Below are 21185 nucleotides of genomic sequence, written 5' to 3' on the forward strand. Positions count from 1 at the left end.
ACATGGCAGCTCACAGTCACCCGACACTTCACTTCTAAGGGATCTGATGCACTCTTCTGGCCTCTTTGGGTACCAGGTCTGGTGTACAGACATACATGTAGACAAAACATTCATACACATAAAATAATATTTTGAAAGTAACTGATAAATTTAATAGATGTGGGGCTGGAGAGATGGCTCAGCAGTTAGGAAGACTGTTCTGCCACAGGACCCAGGTTCAATTCCCAACACCCACATGGCAGCTCACAGCTGTCTATAACTGCAGTTTTAGGGGACTAGACACCCTTACACATGTAAAACACCAATGCACATAAAAAATAAATGTTTTGTGTTTTTTTCCTTTTTTTCCCTGTTTTTTGAGACAGGGTTTCTCTGTGTAATAGTCCTGGCTGTCCTGGAACTAGCTCTTGTAGATCAGACTGGTCTCAAACTCACAGAGATCTGCCTACCTCTGCCTCCTGAGTGCTGGGATTAAAGGCATGTGCCACCACGGCCTGGCCAGGAGTTTCTTTATAAGGCACCACAGACTACTGTAGCTAAGTTTTTCTGGGATATGAAGAGGATGGGGCTGTGGATAAAGAAGTACACTGCATGGGCTGGAGAGATGGCTCAGCAGGCACTGCCTGCTCTTATAGAGGTCACAAGTTCAATTCCCAGCAACTGCATGGTGGCTCACAACCACCTGTAATGAAATCTGGTACCCTCTTCTGGCCTGCAGGCAAAAGTGCAGACAGAACACTGTACACAATAAATCTCCTTTTAAAAAGTACACAACACAAAAGGAGAGGAACTTGGCCTAGGAAATACATGGCAACTTCATCATTAATTTGATTTTATTTTCTGAGACAAGGCATTACTGTTTAGTCCAGGCTGGCCTCAAGATTGTGTACACTCTACCTATCTTACTCTTCCAACACAGACTTGGTTACTTTATTCAGTTCTGGGAGTGGAAAGCTTTTAAGTATGTGGGTATCTTAGCTAACTTTCTGTTACACCACAACCAAGGCAATTTTAAAAAGAGTAACTTGGCTTAGGGTTTCAGAGGATTAGAGTCCATGATGGTGAAGCAAAGGCATGGTGGCAGGGACAGCTCACATCTTGATACATAAGCAGGAGGCATTGAGCACACAGGGAATCCTGCCAGTCTTCTGAGACCTCAAAACCCACCCCCAGTGACACACCTCCTCCACACCACCCTTCCCAATCCTTTCTAAATAGTTCCACCATCTGGGGGCCACACATCCAAACATACAAGTCTCCACAGACATTTTTTTCTTTCTTTCCTTTTTTTTTAAAAAAGTATTTGTATTTTATGTACATTGGTGTTTTATCTGCATACATGTCTGTGTGAGGGTGTCAGATCTCCTGGAACAGGAGTTATAGACCGTTGTGAGCTGCCGTGTGGGTGCTGGGAATTGAAACCAAGTCCTCTGGAAGAGCAGTCAATGGTCTTAACCACTGGGCCATCTCTCCAGCCCCTTTTTTTTTCTCTTTCTTTTTTTTTAAAGATTTATTATGTATACAGTATTCTCCTTCATGCATGCCTGCAGGCCAGACAGGGCACCAAATCTCATTACAGATGGTTATGAACTAAGAACCTCTGGGAGAACAGCCAGTACTCTTAATCACTGAGCCATCTCTCCAGCCCCATCTTTTTAAAACAAACTAACAAACAAAAATCAAAGCCAACAGGGTTCTGCTGTGTTGCCCTGGCTGGCCTGGAGCTCACTATATCAGGGGTTCTTCAGCTTCATAGATATCCTTCTGCCTCTGCCTCCTGAGTGCCGAGATTAAAGGAGATTAAACACCATGCTGTTGTTTTTCTATTTATTTTATATAGTATTGAGTGTTTTGCTTGCCTACACGTGTGTGCAACACACGGATGTCGGGTGCACTCGATGGTCAGAAGAGGGCTTTAGATCTCCTGGGACTGAAGCCGTGGATGGCTGAATTGCCATGCCTTGAGAGTACTAGGAACCCAGCCCGGGTCCTCTTCAAGAGCGACGTGTGTTCTTAAGTTCTGAGTAATTGCTACAGCCATTCAAACACCTTAAATAAAGGGGGACCACCAGCCCCCAAATCGTGACACAGAGACTTACTAATTATGAATGTTTGACCTTAGCTTAGACTTATCCACTAGCTTTTCTAAGTTAATTTAACCTGTTTCTATTCATCTGCATTTTACCTCAGAGCTTTTTCCTTTTCTTTCATTCTGTATGTGCTGCTTTCCTGTTTCCTCCTTGCTGGTTGGCTAGCTGACCTGCCCAGGCTGGCCTCCATGGCAGGCTGGCTGGCTCCCCTTTTCTCTCTGCTCACCATCCCTGCTTATCCTTCCTCTGCCTAGCTACTGGCCATTCAGATCTTTATTAGACCAATCAGGTGTCTTAGGCAGGCAAGGTGAAACAGCAACACATCTTTGCATAATTAAACAAGTGCAGCATAAAAAGCAACACACCTTTACATAGTTAAACAATTATTTGGCAACACAAACAAATGCAACCCATTTTTGCATAGTTAAACAAATATTCTAGTCCACAATGAGTGCAGATGCTTCCAGAAGCCACAGTAGGGCATCAGATCCCTTGAAGCTGGAGTTACAGGCAGATATGAGCTGCCTGATGTGGGTGTTGGGGATCAAATGCAGGTACAGTTCAAGAGCAGTAGACTCTCTTATGCACTGAGCCACCTCTCCACCGCTCAAATCCCTCCTGTTAAGGAGACCTTGAACGCCTGCCCTGCCTCCCAAGTGCTGAAATTACTGGCTTACATTTTCAACTGTAGCCAGGCAGTGGTGGCACATGCCTATAATCCTAGCACTTGGGAGGCCGAGGCAGGTGAATCTATGAGTTTGAGGCCAGCCTGGTCTACAGAGCCAGTTCCAGGATAGGCTCCAAAGCTATACAAAAAAACCCTGTCTCAACCCCCCCTCAAAATAAAAACAAAAACCAATTTTTTTTTCAGCTGTAAGTTTCATGAAATATAAAAGGTCAGATTACCTCTTTCAAATAAAAGTGGAGATTCCCTTGTCAGGTTACAGACATGTTTGAATGTGAAACATACAGAGGACCCCAAGGACTTTTCAATGGATAGCTCATTAGTACTTTTATACTGATCATATTTTAAATTATATTTTTTGTTCTATTGAGTTAAATGTACAACTAAAATCCATTTCTTCATTTTTGACCTTTTTGCACTGGTCAAATGTGAAAATGAATCTATCATCTATTCATTTACTTCACCAAACTCGCTGTGTAGACCAGGCTGGCCCTGAACTCACAGAAGTCTGCCTTTCTCTGACTTCTGAGTGCTGGGATTAATGGCGTACACTACCATTCCAGCTGGGGTTTTTTTGTTATTTGGGGTTTTTTTTTTATTTCCTTTAAAAGATGTGATTAGTAAAAGGTGTGTCACAGCTCAAATGGAAAGAGATCCTGACAATGCAGAACCAAGGAATACCGAGTGCTACAGCTCGGGTGGAAGCGAGCTCTGGCAGTCGGGAGCCAGGGCACAGGGCACAGTAAGCGTAGCAGCTTGCAGCCCTGCTCTAGGGAGGGTTTCCCCAGTGTTAACAGCTCTGCTGGGGCAAGAGAGGGCTTCCCCAGCCAAGTTGTTACAGCTCCGCTGCTCAGCTCCATTCTCCAGTGTAACAACTCTACTCTGCTAGGGGAAGGTTTCCCCAGCGAAAGTGTTACAGCCCTGCTCCCAGTCTGACTTCCCCAGTGAAGCTGTAACAATTGGTTGTAACAACTCTTGCTGCCAGGGGAAGGCTTCCCCTAGTGAAAGTGTTACAGCCCTGCCCAGCTCGGCTCTGTCTCGTCTCTGCTCCAGCTAAAGAAGGTCTTCATCCAAACCTTATCCAAGAGATTTATTGGGAGGGAAGAATGTAGGGTAAAAGGGCCAACCAAAGAAACTCACCCTGGCTCTGAAAACAGAGCCAGTGAAAGAAACACCCCCAGGTTCTGGAAACACATTGGTTCCGAGACCCGAGCCGGTGAAAGAAATGCTTTAGACCCAAACCCAGACCCAAAGAAATGCGCCCTGACTCTGAAATCAGTACCAAAGAAGCACTTTGTCCCTAGGACCAGAGTCAGTGAAAGGAATGCCCTGGCCAATGAAAGAAACACAGTTTGGCCCTTAAATCAGAGCCATCTCTGCTCCTGACCAACTAAACGAACCAATCCCTCCTCTCCCTGGAAAAACTCCACTCCTAAGAAGCCCTATATATGCCCTGTGCTTGTTCAGTTAGATGAGCTTCTTCCACCCTGGCAGAGGCAACCATTCCCGGATCCTTTCCTCCCAATAAACCTCCTGGAGGTGTGGGTGAGGACCTTCTTTCCACAGAGCGGAAAGAGTGTCACTTTGGCTGGGGAAACCTTGCCCTACACTCCGGAGCACTGGAGCCAGGGCGGCTGGAGAAGCAAGTCCTCTCCTGCCAGGACAGAGCTGTCACTTTGGGGAGGCTTTCCCCAGAGCAGGGTGGGTTTCTTTGGCCCTTTTTCACCCTACAGAAGGTCTGTGACTAGCCTGAGGCCCCACTGGCTGTATGCCTGCTGTATGCCTAGGAGGCAATGGCAGGATATAGGGAAGGCATGGAGTGAAGATGAGTTTGTCGCATTCTATCGTCATAAATAGTGAAATAGTGGCAGTTAACTGTTTTGTTTTGGTTTTCTTGAGACAGGGTTTCTCTGTGTAGCCCTGGCTGTCCTTCAAACTCAGAGATCCGCCTGCCTCGGCCTCCAGCGTGCGCCACCACGCCCGGCCATAGCACTTGTGTAGAGACGGGAGTCAAGCCCTGGTCCTGGTCCTGGTGGACTCGGACCCGGACTCGATCTTGTATCACCGGCGCGCCATCTTGTCTCAGGGGTGACACAAATGTTGACAGCCTTCGCTACAGTCTCCCAGACCGCCGTCCTCAAAGTCGGGAATCGCTCAGGGTAGCAGCTCCCGGAAAAGCCGCCAGAGCTGCCAACGCCACTCTTTCGCTTTCTGCTTTTCTCACTGTGTGGGACTGAGATTTCCACAGTTCTCCGGCCCAGCCACGACATTAGCCAATTACATTTCGGGAGCCTGCTTAAGCCCTGCCCCCTGATCGCCCGTCAATCACCGCGGGAGCTAGTACCGGTCTTCCTACGGTCTTAAGTGAGAGTCGCGCGCCACCGTTCGGCCGTTGGCGGTGCTTACCTCTAGGGGGCGTGTCTACCGGAAGAGCAGAATGAGGGGGCGGGCCAGGCCGGTGCGGTAACCTTTGGGATTGGACAAGAGAAGTTCCGCGATCTAACTCCGCCCACCCCGGAGCGAGCTATTCGAGTCGGAGACGCTAGGGATTGGTTCCGGATGGACACTTTACGAAGCTAGGAGATTTATCATTCCGCCTTCCGTGAACCGTGAAGAGGGAGCTTCTCTGATTGGTCTGGGGGTCGAGGCGCGCGCCGGAAGACGCCCCAGGATTGGCTGGCGGGGCTCTCGCGCCGTCATAGTTCCTTAGCGGCGATTGGCTGGAGGGTGGAGTCGGCTATTTGAAGGCGCGCGCGGACCCCTGAAGCTCTTTAGAGAGAAGAGTTGGAGTCACGGCGAGGACGCTGCCTCGCCGATCTCTGCCCGAGTCGCCATTGCCTCCGCAGGACACCGAAGAAGGCTCCGCTGCAGCTGCGGTCCCCTGGCGAGGTGATGGCCAAGGTGTCGGTGCTGAACGTGGCTGTGCTGGAGAACCCGAGCCCTTTCCACAGCCCCTTCCGGTTCGAGATCAGCTTCGAGTGCAGTGAGGCCCTGTCTGACGGTGAGGCTGAGCCTATGCAGGCGACCCCAAGCCCTGCTGCCCTCGTTCTCGCCACTCCCAGTCTCCCCTTGGCCAGCTGAGACTCCCTTTGGCGATACGCCTCCATGGCCCCTACTCCGACGTCTCGGTGGACGTGACACCCCTGTCCTGCACTGCTCGTCCTTGGCACTTTTTCTCTGTAGTGGTGTCAGCCTCCGTTTAACCTGTGGAGACCGCAGCCTCGTCTTCCTCCCTATGTCTAGGCTCCAGTTTCAGGCCGGTTTCCTCCAGGAAACCTCCCATCTAACCTCTCCGATGGAAACCCAACCTCAAGTACCCGCCTTCCCTTTTCCTCCAGACCACACAGACCCTCCTTTTGTCACCTTGTCTGCCCATGGCCAAACCTCCTCCACCCCGTTTGTCTCCCAGCAATACTCTCCCCAGACAACTCCAGATTAGTCCCCAGCAACTGCTGTTGCCGAGACCGGGGCGTCCCCCTTAGGTTAGTCCCAAATCCCAGAGACGGGAGTTTCTGGCTCCGGTCTTTGCGGGTAACTTGGTCTCCCAGCTCCTGTGATGGGGTTGGGTGAACACTCAGGTAAGGGGTGCCACAGCCAGGCAGCCCTCTGCCAGCTTCTGAGTTTTCTACCAGCTTCCAGCTGACTCAAGAAATCCCTCCTCTCTTTTGATGAGCAGACCTGGTCTGGGGAGTGGGTGGAATGGCCAAACAGGGATGGGGGTCCAACTTCAGTCTGCTGGGGAGCGGTCACTGGCTTTTGTGAATCTTTACAGAATGACTTAATTCATCTGCGGGACATGAAGGTAGACATGGCTGTCATCTCCCAGATGAGAGGACAAGGGCCCCAAAGAGCAGAGGAACTCTCATCTGAATGGGAACACATAAGCCATGAGGTCCCTTTGGAGTCTCAGCTCCACAGCAAGGCGCATCCTGTTTCCAGGAGGAAGCACTCCAGTGATTCTGCTGAGGGTTGAAGAGATACAGCTGAGGAGAGGCTAGGTTGTGGCCACCAGGCCTCGGGACAGCTGCTGGGTGGTGTTCAGATGAACCCAGCCACTCCTGTTAGCTTAAAGCTGCTGTCGGGTGGGCCTGGGGTGGGCCAGTGGCCCAGTCTCTCTCTAGTTTCCTCTTAAGGTTAAAGGACTCTACTTGTGACTAACCATAGAATAAACTGGGCTAAATCCTTGTCCGGACAAGGCAGGGTGTAAATAAATAAATAAAAGGTAGAGTAGTAACAATGTGGAATAAGATTTATTTGAAAGCCATGAAGAGACACGTTAGGGGTCACAGTTCCCAGATACCAAGAGAGCAGGTTTCAGGCAGCCTGAGTGTGTTCCTTGCATTTAAAAATGGTTGCATGGTCATTACCTAGTATTACTTTGCTTCTTATTTGTGAGATTAGAACACCAAGGCTAAAGTCAGCCTGCTAGTCATGTTTTAATAGGAGCAGGGTGGTTTATCTATGTAAGCCAGACAGGAGAAATGTCACCATTGAAGTTTGGTTCTGAGTTCAGATCGATTTTTTTAGATTTATTTTTTGAATTTAATTTGCCTGTGGGTGTGGGCCAGAGACACATCAAATGGTCTTTCTCAACTGCTCTTCAATTTGTGTGTATGTGTGTGTGTGTTTTATCTACATATATTTATGGCACCACTTGAGTGCCTGGAACCCAGAGAGTTCAGAAGAAAGAACTGGGTGTTCTGGAACTGGAGTTAGAGATTTTGGGAGTCACCATGCAGGTGTTGGGCATTATACCTGGCCTCTAAGAGAGCAGCTAGTGCTCTCACCCCATGGGCTGTCTTTCCAGCTCTGTTCTACCTCTTTTAGAGACAGGGTCTCTACAAAACCTGGAGCTCCAATATTGCTAGGCTGGCTGCCTAGTGAGCCAGGGATCCACCATCTCTTCCTCCTTGGTAGTGGCGTTTTCTTTTATTTTGTATTTTGAAACAGGGTCTCACTATGTAGTTCTGGCTGGCCTTGAGCTTGTTATAAGACCAAGCTGCCTTGAACCCAAAGATCTTCAGTCTGCTTGTCTCTGCCTCCCCAGTGCTGGAATTAAAGGCATATACCACCACACCTGACCTCTTTCTAGTTTGGGGTGAATGTGTGTGTGTTGGGGGTGGTATGTACATGGGAGCCCCTGGAAGGCAGAGTCATCTGATTCTCTAATGCTAGTTTGAGCCTCCTGACACAGTTGTTGGGAATCAAGTCAGGGTCTTTAAAAGCAATACTGGATTTTAACCTTGAGCTATTTCTTTCTCTGTCTGTCTGTCTCTGTGTTTCTCTCTCTCTCCCTCCCTTCCTCCCTCCCTCCCTCTGGTCTCGGTCTCTCTCTCTCTCTCTCTCTCTCTCTCTCTCTCTCTCATTTGTTTTTTGGTTTTTTTGAGACAGGGTTTCTTTGTAACTTTGGAGCCTATCCTGGAACTAGCTCTTGTAGACCAGACTGGCCTCGAACTCAAAGAGATCTGCCTGCCTCTACCTCCTGAGTACTGGTATTTTAAAGGTGTGTGCCTCCACTGCCCAGCTCTAAGAGCTGTTGTCCCTGGCACCCTAAATCAAGGTTCTTAGGCTTTCATAGGAAATATTTTATCTGCTGAGACATCTAGCCAGATCCCAGATCCTTTATCTTTCCGTCAGTCCTAAAAATGGAAGAAAACATTTACTTGTAGGTCTTTTTTGTTTATGTGTATTTTGTGTGCATGTATGTATGTATACTATATGCACACCTAGTTCCTGCAGAGACCAGAAGAGGGTATAAGATTTCCTGAACTGGAAATAGAGACAGTTGTGAGCTACCATGTGGGTCTGGGAATCAAACTTAAGTCCTCTGTAAGAGTAGCAAGTGTTCTTTTTTTTTAATTGATATTTATTGAGCTCTACATTTTTCTCTGCTCCCCTCCCTGCCTCCCCTCCTCCCTTCATTCCTTCCCCCCAAGGTCTCCATGTTCCCAATTTACTCAGGAGATCTTGTCTTTTTCTACTTTCTACTTCCCATGTAGATTAGATCTATGTAAGTCTTAGTGTCCACATTGTTGTCTAAGTTCTCTGGGATTGTGATTTGTAGGCTGTCTCTCTTTGCTTTATGTTTAAAAACCACCTTTGTGTGAGTACATGTGATAATTGTCTTTCTGTGTCTGGGTTACCTCACTCAAAATAATGTTTTCTAACTCCATTCATTTTCCTGCAAAATTCAAGATGTTATTTTTTTTTAAATATTTATTTATTTATTATGTATACATTATTTTATCTACATGTATTCCTGCAGGCCAGAAGAGGGCACCAGACCTTATTACAGATGGTTGTGAGCCACCATGTGGTTGCTGGGAATTGAACTCAGAACCTCTGGAAGAGCAGTCAGTGCTCTTAACCTCTGAGCCATCTCTCCAGCCCCCAAGATGTTATTTTTTTCTGCTGTGTAGTACTTCACTCTTCCATCGAGGGGCATTTAGGTTGTTTCCAGGTTCTGGCTATGACAAACAAAGCTGCTATGAACATAATTGAGCACATGTCCTTGTGACACAATTGAGCATCCTTTGGATATGTACCTAAAAGTCGTATTGCTGGGTCTTGAGGAAAGTTGTTTCCTAATTTTCTGAGATCTCCACACTGACATGCAAAGAGGCTGTACCAGCTTGCATTCCCACCAGCAATGCAGGAGTGTTCCCTTTACCCCACAACCTCTCTAGCATAAGTTGTCATCAGTGTTTCTGATCTTGGCCATTCTTACAGGTGTAAGATGGACTCTCAGAGTTGTTTTGATTTGCATTTCTCTGATGACTAAGGATGTTGAACATTTCCTTAAGTGTCTTTCAGCCATTTTAGATTCCTCTGTTGAGAGTTCTCTGTTTAGGTTTGTACTCCATTTTTTTTTTATTGGATTATGTGATCGTTGGTGTCCAAATTCTTGAGTTCTTTGTATATTTTGGAGATCAGACCTCTGTCTGATGTGGGGTTGGTGAATATCTTTTCCCATTCTGTAGGCTGTCGTTTTGACTTATTGACCATGTCCTTTGCTTTACAGAAGCTTTTCAGTGTCAGGAGGTCTCATTTATTGTTTCTCTCAGTGTCTGTACTGCTGGGGTTCTATTTAGGAAGTGGTTCCCTGTGCCAATGCATTCAAGTGTACTTTCCACTTTCTCTTCTATGAGGTTCAGTGTGGCTGGCTTTATGTTAAGGTCTTTGATCCATTTGGACTTGAGTAGCAAGTGTTCTTAAATGCTGAGTCCCTACTTATAACTTTTTTTGTTGTTGTTGTTGTTTGTTTGTTTCCTTTTTTTAAAATTTTTTTATTTAGGGGGTAAGAGTCCTTTGTGTGGCATCTCTTGTTTTTGTCTAGAAATCAAACCCTGGACTACACACATGCTAAACAGTGGCTTTGCCATTAAGATGTGCCGCCAGCCCAACAGTCTAGTTTAGAAGTAGAACATATTAGGAATGACCATAGAATTTCTTGTTAGCGAGGACCCTTTGAAAAGATAGAGGAGGGTGCTTTTCCTCCAAGTTATGCTGATTGGTTCTATTCCTTACACTCTGGCCTGCAAGATGGTTTTGTCTTCTTCCTGGCCTCCTTTCTACGAATTGTACAGTTGTTTCCTTACATTTTATCACTATCTGCCCGAAACCTGACAAATTCCCTCAGCCCTGGTTAGTTAATCTTCATTTCCAAAAAGCCCCAAGCCCTGTGGTTGCCTCTGTTCAGCATCTGAAAAAAAAGAGTTCCAAGGTTCAGATCTACATTTAGTGGGTTTGGCCCAGATTCCCTCTTTTTCAACTGAAAATTTCAATAGGCACCAGTTGAAAGAAGCCAGACTTTGTGCACCAAAGTTGATCTGTATGATGAGCAAAAGGCCAGACAATAAATATAAATACATAGTTTTAAAAAGGAGAATAGTGTGCACAGCTATAACCCTAACATAGGGAAACGTGGTCTCAAAGAAGCAGGAAGGATGGCATATTACCTGTAATCCCAGCACTTAGGGGTGAGGTGGCAAGGAGGCTTGGGAGTTCAAGGTCAACCTTAGCTTCACAGCAAGTTCCACATCAGCCTGGGCTACCTGAAACTGTCTCAAGAAAAAAAAAAAAGCAAAGAAGGCTAGAGCATAGTGGTGAACACCTTTAATCCCAGCACTCAGGAATCAGAGGAAGGTGGATTGCCAAGGCTACACATTGAGACCCTGTTTCAAGAAACAAAGTAAAACAAAGGAGGGGGAAAAAAGGAATGGTCTGAGGGTAGGTCATTCATGAAGTGTTTGTCTAGTATGTATGAAACTGGATTCTGTCCCCAGTGCTGTGTGAAATAAGCTCAGCTAATCTATGATCATTTCGACATGTCTTTTGTAATGTTTTCAGCTTTGGTTTTGTTTTCCCAAATGGTAAAAGGTGTATCTTAACAGGGTCATTATAAACTTAGGGCATCAAAACAACTGGGCTGCAGAAATGGCTCAGTGGGTAAATATTGTGGAGACAATAGAATCTCCAAAAGCTCTCTGTCTATACTGACATGCACCACACTTACTGTTGTCCTTTTATCTTCATAGACCTCATGGCTTGGGCATACCCACATTCACATGCATGTAAATGCATTACATGCATATTAAAAAACAAAAGTAGTGGGTACTTTTAATCCCAGTACCTGAGAGGGAGAAGCAAGAGGATCTTTGTGAATTCAAGACCAGCTTGTTTTATACAGTTGGATCTTGTCTCAAAAAGAAAAAAAAATCCAATCTTGTGTTTTGGTCAGTATGAGGTTATACTGTATGAGTGACTGGTGGTTCATACCTCCTTTTGAAGAAATCGTCTTCACCATTGGCTTCAGAGGCTCTTCAGGTCCCAGTACTCACAGATGCTCAAGATTCTTCTACAAAACGGTGTAGTGTTTGCTTAGAACCACGCATACACAGAGTCTCCCATAGACATTTATTAGTATGCTTTCTTGGTTTTTTTGTTTTTGGACAGGGTCTATTAAGCCAAGGTTGATCTTGAATTTAATATGTAACAAGAGTCTAGTCTTGAGTTCTGGATCCTCCTACCTGCATCTCCAAAATGCTTGGGCTTTAGGTGTGTGTCACAACAACCAGCCCCCAACCCCCATAGACTACCGTTCATCTACAAGGGACTTTTTTCCTTTTCTATTTTTTAGGGGAGAGAGGTAGACAGGTTGTGAACACTGGAGTTCTAGGTTGATGTCAGCAATAATCTTCAGTTGTTCTTCTCTTTTACTCATCGAGACAGTGTCCTTCAATCCCAGAGCTTGATGGTGTGACTAACCTTACTAGCCTGCTCATTATAGGGGTCTCCTATGTCCACCTACCAAGGTTGGAGTTAAATAGGGGGCCCCATGGCTTTTTCATGTGCTTACACAGAAAGCACTGCAATTACCGAGCCGTTATTCTTAGTGTCAGTGCTGTAGAAATAACAGTTATACTATGTTTTTTTTTTTTTAAGAGAATAAATGAAATGCCTTTAATTCCAGCACTCGAGAGGCAGAGGCAGGTGGATCTCTTAAGTTCCAGGTCTGCTAGGAATATGTAGTGTGAGAATAAATGACAGAAAAAGAAAAGTTACATATGTTCTTGTTCAGTACAAACTTGTTTTGTGTTTGGGGATGGAACCCAAGCATCATAAATGCTGGGATGAGCACTCCACCTCTGGCCATGCCTCCAGCCCTGGATTGTTTTCTAGTATTTCCTGTCTGTGGTCATTGTTTTGAGCTTATGGTAATAGTCTACAGGTGCTAAAAGCTGAGTATATTTTGAAATGAAATCTTAGTTTCTTTGTTGTGTGTGTACCTGAGTTTGACTATTCTGCACTCAGGTAAAAATTGGGGAGGGAGAGTGAGTATAGACCAAGGGCTCACTGACCGGCCACCAGCCCAGCTGACACAGCAAGATTCAGATTCAATGAGAGATACACATGGGCTCACATTTGTTATCCCAATACTTGGACGGCTTGCAGGAATATTGTGAGCTCTGGACCAGTCCGCACTACATAGGAAGACCCTGTCATTTGTTCCTTCATTTCTACATTTGTTGTGTTTATGTGTGTGCTAAGGCATGTAGAGGTTAAAGGTCAGCTTGCTGGGGTTAGTTCTCTCCTTTCCCCATGTCTTTTCTGGGGATTGAGCTGAATCTTTAGGTTTTGTGGCAAGTGCCTTAACCTTCAGAACAATCTCTTAGGCTCCAACTCCGTCTTTTTTAAAAAAAAAAAAAAATGCCGGGCGGTGGTGGCGCACGCCTTTAATCCCAGCACTTGGGAGGCAGGCGGATCTCTGTGAGTTCGAGACCAGCCTGGTCTACAAGAGCTAGTTCCAGGACAGGCTCCAAAACCACAGAGAAACCCTGTCTCGAAAAACCAAAATAATAATTTATTTACTTTTATTTCATTTGCATTCGTATTTTGTCTCCATGTATGTCTATGTGAGGGTGTCCAATCTTGGCATTAGAGACAGTTGTGAGCGGCCATGTGGGTGCTGAGAATTAAATTAAACCCAAGTCCTCTGGAAGAGCAGTCAGTGCTCTTAACCATTGAACCATCTCTCCAGCTGCCCCCCCTCCTTTTTTCTTTTTAATAAATCTTTTTTTTTTAAATATTTATTTACTTATTATGTATACAATATTCTGTCTGCAGGCCAGAAGAGGGCACCGGACCTCATTACAGATGGTTGTGAGCCACCATGTGGTTGCTGGGATTTGAACTCAGGACCTTTGGAAGAACAAGCAATGCTCTTAACCACTGAGCCATCTCTCCAGCCCCCCCCTCCTTTTTTTAAAGCTCTGTTTCACATGCTGAGATTAAAGGCTTGTACCAGTGTGATGCTCATGGGTTTGAGGAAAGGAGCCTGAAGAAAGTAGAGTTTAACAGAGCCTTCTTAGCAAGTAAGAGCAAGGGTAGCACACTTTTCTGTCCTTCCAGAAACATTGATTCTTGTATGTCACTTTTTACTAAATCCATGGGGCTGGAAGCCTGGCTTAGCCACACAGCATGTTTTTGGCAAGTGCAGGCCCTGAGTTTCATCCCCAGTACTGCAAAGAAGGGAATAACTAGGAACAACTAGGAAGATGTTCTGCAGTCAGAAAACTGATTGCTCTTTCAGAGAACCCAGTTCAGTTCCCAGTACCCACATGGCGGTTAACCATCTGTACTTCCGGTTCCAACAGACTTGACACAATCTTGTGGCTTTTATGGGCATGAGGCACCGAAGGGTAAGTAGACATGCAAGCAAAACATCCATACATATAAAAAGAAAACAACCTTTAGAAAAGCACACAGGAAAATAAAGCTTAAAAAAATGAAAGAGCATGCTCACTTCAGCACATATACTAAAATTGGAACAATACTGAGATTAGCTTGGCCCTTGCACAGGGATGACACAAAAATTCATGAGCATTCAAAAAAAAAAAGTTATAGCGAAATAAAATTTCCCAGAAATGCTGAGGCCGGAGTTTGAGCACTGGTGAACCCCAGACATGGTATCACCTAGAAGGACCTAGGTGACAATGTAAAGGGACAAGGGAATTTATGTATCTAGGAAGGCTTTGTGGCTCAGGTGACAACTTCCACAGTATGATCTGGTGTCAGTGTGCTTCCAGTGCTGGGTGCCTGTGCCACACTGGACCCAGGGCCAAGCAGCTTCCAAGAGCATGCTCCCTGTGAATCTCAGCTTGTGCAACTTTTCCCAGCTGCTGGAGCTAGGGGTTGTGTAATTTCAAAGAGCCTAAAATAAGTTCTGGGTCTGAGGCCAAGCTTCTCTGTACTAGCATGACCTTGGCTCTCCTGCGAGAGGCTGTGGGCACTGGGTTCGCCTGAGATTAATGGGAAGGGTCTCCAGGTACTTTTTCATTTTTTTTGGGTTTACTCCAGGACTGAGCCCCCTTAATGGAGTACGGAACAGTGTTGGAGGGATGCCCTGTCACACGCCATTTGCTGGCAAAGCCTCTGTCCCACAAATGTGCACAAGTAGGCATGAGTTGGTGCCAGATGTGGACAACTCTGGGACAAGTTGGTTCTCCCAGCAGCTTTGCCTTTCCCTTCTGCCACCTGGCTCTCCTGCTGGATTGGAATCTGCCACTCTGCCCTAGTTGTCGAGGGATCTGCTCTACTTGGTGGCACCAGTCCTTCTGTGAAAGAAGATGCTGCTTCCTATCCAGAGACCAGGGTCCTTGAGTAGCTCAACTCCCTGCTCCTTCCACAAGCCATAGTCACAGGACTCCTGAGTCAGCCTATGTTATTGTGGTTCCTCTCCATTACTGAGAGGCCTGTTTCCCTGGAGGGCCAGAGTCAAGGTCACCTGGCCCAGTTAGGCCCCACAGGGAAAATGTCTCCATTAAAGCAGAGCTTCACACTTGCTCTAATTCGGGACTGTGGTGCCTGAGCCTACGCCTAGCAAACACACCAGTTCCCTGGACATTCTCATACATTGAGATGTGGCTGAAACAAGAAGACCCTTGCCTTGCTCTCCAGCTATTTTCAGTCCTCAACTTCCCAACCCCCCATGTGCTTGCAGACCTGGAGTGGAAGATCATTTATGTGGGCTCAGCTGAGAGTGAGGAATTTGATCAGATCCTAGACTCAGTGCTGGTGGGTCCTGTCCCTGCTGGAAGACATATGTTCATCTTTCAGGTAAGGAAGTTGCACCTTAGCCCTTGATTTCTAGAAATGTTACAGGTTGGAGATGGAGCCCAGGCCCTGACATATACTAGACATGCACTCCCCTACTGAGCCACACCCAAGCCTTGAACCTTCCTCTTTTACCTGAAAGCACACTGGCTTTAGCAGTCAGGTTTAAGTTCAAATCATAAAAAGAACTGGAAATGGTTCCAACTACTCGGGATGCTGAGGCAGAAGGACTACAACTTCAAGGCCTACCTGAGCCATATATCCTGGTTGACTGCCTGGAGCTGTCTGACCAAAGCAGTGCTTCAAAGGCCACTACTCAGGATTCACCCCACCTCTGAGTCACAGCTCTTAGTGACTTCTGGGCCACTAATTTGTCATCTGTTCACAGGAGTTGTGTTGTGTACCAAACCCATGAACACAGTCATGAATATTGAACTATTCCCCTCAAGGATTACGGGGTTTTGTTGTTACTTGCTTATCAGTCAGAGCTAAGCACATGCCTATAAGCCCAGCACACAGTTTGGAACCAACCTGGGCTCTGCAGCAAGACCCTGTCTCAAATACCTTGCTAGTAAATGTTGACACATGAGCTCAGCCAGTTGCACTAGCCCATGTCTAAATCACTCAACACAGATGCTCCATAAGCTGCTTTTACACACAAGCAGTACTTCACTGCATTTGGGGATCTTATTTATTTTGATTTTTTACTGTATGATGTAAATCTTTACTCATTGATTACATTTTAAGATATCTCAATAAATCATTTGGCATCAGTGAGTTAAACATTTGCATATATAATGAAGAATCAAGTAAATACTCAATTTTTACTAAAGGTATAGCTGAGTTTAGTGGTATTTGTTTTTAATCTCAGTACACGAAAGGCTGAGGTAGACTGCTTCAGGTTCAAGGCTAGCTTAGGCTACACAGCCAAATGCTGTTAAAAAAAATAATTAGGCGAGGTGTGATACACCTTTCATCTGAGCACTCTGGAGGTAGAGGCAGGCTTTACCCAAACAGACAGAATACAAGGGGGTGTAGTAAAGGTGTGATGAATGTAAACTTAGTGTCTGTCTCTGCCCTGGGATTTTGGTAATGTAGCAAAGAAAGGTTCCATAGGGTTCCATTTATGGTTGCTAAGCTCTATGTTTCTAGGCCAAGAGAGAGAAAATCATTCTGTGGTAGCTGGACTGTGTAGCAGAGCTGTTCACATTCTGACAGGCAGAAACCAAGCTCACCATATGAAACTCCTGAATTTTGGCAGTAGGTAGTCAGCCAAAGGGTCCTTGTATTCTATATTGAAAGTGGAAGAAAGCCACGTAGCCCCTAGTTTGGTCACATGTTGGAACCTGAGCACTAGGTTTTTCTTTCTCTTTATGTTGTTAGATTTGCAGTTTCTAGTTGTATCAGGTTGGCAGATTTGTAAACTCAGAATCAGTGAATATGAAGATGGGCTGTGGCTTCTAAATGGTACTGTGTCCAGTCCGGTGTTACTATGCTCATTGGCAGGTGCTTAGGATTGCTTAGGTGTAGTGTTTTCATTTGCATTGGTTCTGTACACATAACTGTTCCCTCACACTGATCTGTGATTCTGTTCTCTGTCACTGGGTTTAGTCATCCTCTCCAGGATGACTCCTGCCTGGCTTCCTGCGGCCAGACCTCCTTTTCTAAACACCGCTCTTACCCAAGCATGCTGGGGTTGCTCCGTATCCACACAACCAGTCAGTCACCTGTACACCACTTTCCGCCTGAACACCCTGTCTCTTAGTCAAATTCAGCAGTTTTGAATTAATTATTGTTGTTATTATTACTGGGACTAAGGACTATGTATACTAAACAATGATGCTGCCAAATCAAATTCATGATCTCTTCTTTATGATCAGTTTGTCTAGTCTCAGCTTTTTGGTTAGTCTTTGTGTCCTGATTGGCAGTGCTAAAGCCTAGGATTTGTCTCCCCAGGCTGATGCCCCAAACCCATCCCTCATTCCCGAGATGGACGCTGTGGGTGTGACTGTGGTTCTTATCACCTGTACCTACCATGGACAAGAGTTCATTCGTGTGGGCTACTATGTCAACAATGAATACCCAGACCCAGAGCTTCAGGAGAACCCGCCCCCAAAGCCAGACTTTTCTCAGGTAAGGCCTGTCTCTGCACTTACTGCTTCAGACAGGCCAGTTCTTTACAGCTGTCTGAGCCAGAGCTAGGATAGAGCAAGTCTTTTCTTGAGGCATGCCTAACAGAATCAAAGCTAGAGCTAGGGAAGTGGAGGGCACTGTGATCCCACCACCCTGGCCCTCATAAATTAGAGGCCAGCCTCATCTGCGTGGGTTCCAGACCAACATAGGCTACATAGTAAGACCCTTTTTCCAGGGGGGCGTGGGAGGGAGTGCTGGAGGCCACTAGAGAGAGAACTCAGTGGTTAAGAGCACTGGCTACTCTTAAGATTTGATTTGATTGGTTCTGATTCCTAGCATTCACATAGTAGCTCACAGCCATCTTTAATTCTAGTTCCAGGGTATCTATGCCCTCTTCTGACCTACATGGGGATTAGGCACAAATGGAACCAATACAGTAAAGATATTTAAAAAAAGAAAATCAAGTGAGCCAGAGAGAGGGCTCAGCAGTTAAGAACCTTGCTGTTCTTCAGAGCCCAGATTCAATCCCAGCATCCACATGGTGGCATATCATCTAGCCACCCACGTGGTGGTTCTTACTAAGAGGGCATCTGTGCCCTCTTCTGGCCTCCAAAGGCATCAGGCACACACATGGTACACGGACATACATGTAGCCAAACACCCATACACAAAAAACTTTTTAAAAAATCATGCTAGGGCCGGGCGGTGGTGGCGCACGCCTTTAATCCCAGCACTTGGGAGGCAGAGGCAGGCGGATCTCTGTGAGTTCGAGACCAGCCTGGTCTACAAGAGCTAGTTCCAGGACAGGCTCCAAAGCCACAGAGAAACCCTGTCTCGAAAAAAAAAAAAAAATCATGCTAGGCATGGTAATGCATACCTTTAACCCCAGCACTTGGAGGCAGGCAGATCTCTCTGTGAGTTCCAGACTAGCCCAGTCTACATAGTTGAGAATCTCTCAAAACAACCCAGAAACAAATGAACAAAGCCAAGCAAAACCAGGACAAGGAAGACCCTGTTCCTACTCCACAGTGTACAAGCATCCTTGGGGCTCAAAGTGGGGGTCTGAGGGATTCCTGGCCTTTTAGGGATAACACTTAGGTGATAGGGACTGACATTCTAATTCTTGCTCCAGCTTCAGCGAAACATATTGGCTTCTAATCCCCGGGTGACCCGATTCCATATCAACTGGGACAACAACCCAGACAGGCTGGAGGTCATAGAGAACCAGGACCCTAGTCTGGATTTCGGCCTTCCCTTCAGTTGCACTCCTCTCAAAAGTCTGGGCCTTCCTACCTGCATCCCAGGCCTCCTCCCGGAGAACTCCATGGACTGCATCTGATGGGAGCCAGGCTGGTCCCAGTAGGACCATGGCCAGTCTCCTTGCACACCTGGAGGGGATCTAAGGCCCTCATGCGTGGTCATCTCAAGGATTTGGGGGTCACCGACTGCTTCCAGACTCGTCATCCCCAGGAAAATATGGACCACAGTCTCTCACCTCAGGTCCAGAAGAATCATCTCACTCTGACCCACCAGCCTCTAAGAAGCAGGTACTTATATGCTCGTTCTTTGTGTTGTTTTTCCTTCTACACTGTCAGTTCCTGTGAGAAGCTCTCTATCACCTGTCTTGAGGCTTGTTGGGCGATGCCTGGCTAGCCTTTGGCCAGAGGCTGTCACTGCTGCCCACTCCAGTTCTTGGGGTCTCAGGCAAGGAATACTGGTTAGAAGGCAGACTCAATATCACCACTGTCCTTCCAGGGTGTCTTAGTCATTTAGTCTAACCACTACTAGAGAACTCTCAAAGGTGAGCTCCCCAGGCCAAGGAGGAATGGTGGGTACTTTGGTCACAGCTACCTTCTCATCTCGTGACTGAGCCTGACTTTCTGAGAGGATTGCCCTGGGTAGAATAGGTATGTTTGTTGGAGGTCCTGATGACATGTTCTCATGAGCTACACAGTATTGTGGGAGGCATTTGGCAGACTGACCTGGAAAACTTCTACTCCCATCTGCCTCTACCTAAGCCCTGGGCCCCTTGCTGCTACACGGATGCTATTGTGATTGCAGTGTGTATATTAAAATGCTTTTATATTAAAAGTTTTGTTTGGTTTAAAAATAAAAGCACTTCATCTAGATTGTTTCTGCTTTTTATTTATTTATTTATATTCCCTGCTCCTTGACATGCCTGAAGACCAGACTGGACTCGAACTCACAGAGATTCACCTGCCTTTGCCTCTGGAGTGCTGGGATTAAGAGTATGCAGCACCACACCTGGGGAAAGTTGTTTGGTTTTTTGTTTTTTGTTTTTTTGTTTTTTTATTTTTTGAGACAAGGTTTCTCTGCATAGCCCTTGCTGTCTATCTTGGACTCATTCTGTAGACCAGGCTGGCCTCAAACTCAGCGATCCACCTGCCTCTGCCTCAAGTACTGGGATTAAAGGTGTGTCCTACCACTCCCAGCTTAAAACATTTTATTTCTGTGTTTGCCTGTATGTTGTCTGTGTTATCACTTGAGTGCCTGGTGTCTGCGGAGGCCAGGACGATTTTGGAGCCCCTGAAACTAGAGTTATAGAGGGTTGTGAATCCCCACGTGGGAGCTGGGAATTGAACCCAAGTCCTCTGGAAGAGCAGGCAGTGCTCTTAAGTCATCTCTAGCCTCTGTAAATTTGTTTTTAAATATATGTTGTTTCTTCTTTGGCCTCCTGTCTCTTTCACCATGTTGTGGTTAACCTCTTGTTCTGAAAGTGGCTGGCCCCTCTCCTCTTGCTTACTCCCCTGTTAGTCTCATCCTGTTATACAGTTTGCACCATAAGCTGAGGCTCAAATGTTTTTCTTTGCCCAAGCTGTTTAACTGGTGCCCAGTGATCTTTCTTTGACCTTGACCCACAGGCATAGAGCAACATTGTGACCCAAGGACACACAGCGCCACAATTTAGATAACTTCACTTAGCTATGGTGTAACTCCCCAAATCAGAAACGGAGCATTTGGCAGTTCGGCCAGCTCCTATAATCCAGAGAAGCTCTACTCTATGGCAGGTACTTTTCCCACTGGTAGACTGCAGCTGACCTAGCATCAAGAGTGCATACAGTTGCTGGCTTAGAAGTTGGATATGAACTGCCCAGGGAGAGTTAACTCTGTCCCCTCAGCACCTTCCACCCTGGCCACCCTCTACTACAGAGGTTCTCTGGTAGGGATGTGGATAATTTTGTTTCCCAGAGCACACTTAGCATGTCTGGAGATGGTTTATGTGAAAATGAAAGTGTACCAGAATCCAGTGTATTAGGGTGGGGGTTCTGAACACTAACCTAAGTGTGCAGGAGACCCCTCCAGCAGAGTGCTCAGGCCCCTGATGTCAGTGGCACAGTGGGACACTGACCATGTTCTGGCAGCGCAGACTTGAAAGAGCACCCTGGGCAAAGTAAAATCATTGCTTAGCAGCTGATAGGCATTGTGTTCAACCCCTGCATTGCATAAAAATAAAATTTAAAGACAGCATCCAGAAGGAAAGAGGATGGCTCCCTGCCTGCCCCCAGAGGGCAAGTTACGCTGGCAATGTCCAGGCAAATGGAGTTTAGTTAAGAGCAAGGAACCAGTCTGATCATTCCTCGTCCATAAAATGGGAGTATGACAGTACCAACGTGCTGAGAACGAGAAGTCATGTACTTGGC

The 21185-nt window shown here is 46.3% G+C and overlaps 1 protein-coding gene and 1 pseudogene across 1 annotated transcript; both read left to right on the top strand.

The window, feature by feature from the left end:
* The first annotated feature begins 5448 nt into the window (after positions 1–5448).
* Positions 5449–19636, top strand: Asf1b (anti-silencing function 1B histone chaperone). The gene is made up of 4 exons (XM_075976641.1): positions 5449–5776; positions 15278–15393; positions 17347–17523; positions 18656–19636. The coding sequence occupies exons 1-4, from the start codon at positions 5668–5670 to the stop codon at positions 18860–18862; spliced, it is 609 nt and encodes a 202-aa protein (XP_075832756.1). The 5' UTR covers positions 5449–5667; the 3' UTR covers positions 18863–19636.
* On the top strand, positions 14073–14173 carry LOC142853195 (U6 spliceosomal RNA; annotated as a pseudogene).
* Positions 19637–21185: the final 1549 nt, after the last annotated feature.

Source organism: Microtus pennsylvanicus, chromosome 6 (genome assembly GCF_037038515.1).
Source record: "Microtus pennsylvanicus isolate mMicPen1 chromosome 6, mMicPen1.hap1, whole genome shotgun sequence".
Taxonomy (NCBI): Eukaryota; Metazoa; Chordata; class Mammalia; order Rodentia; family Cricetidae; genus Microtus; species Microtus pennsylvanicus.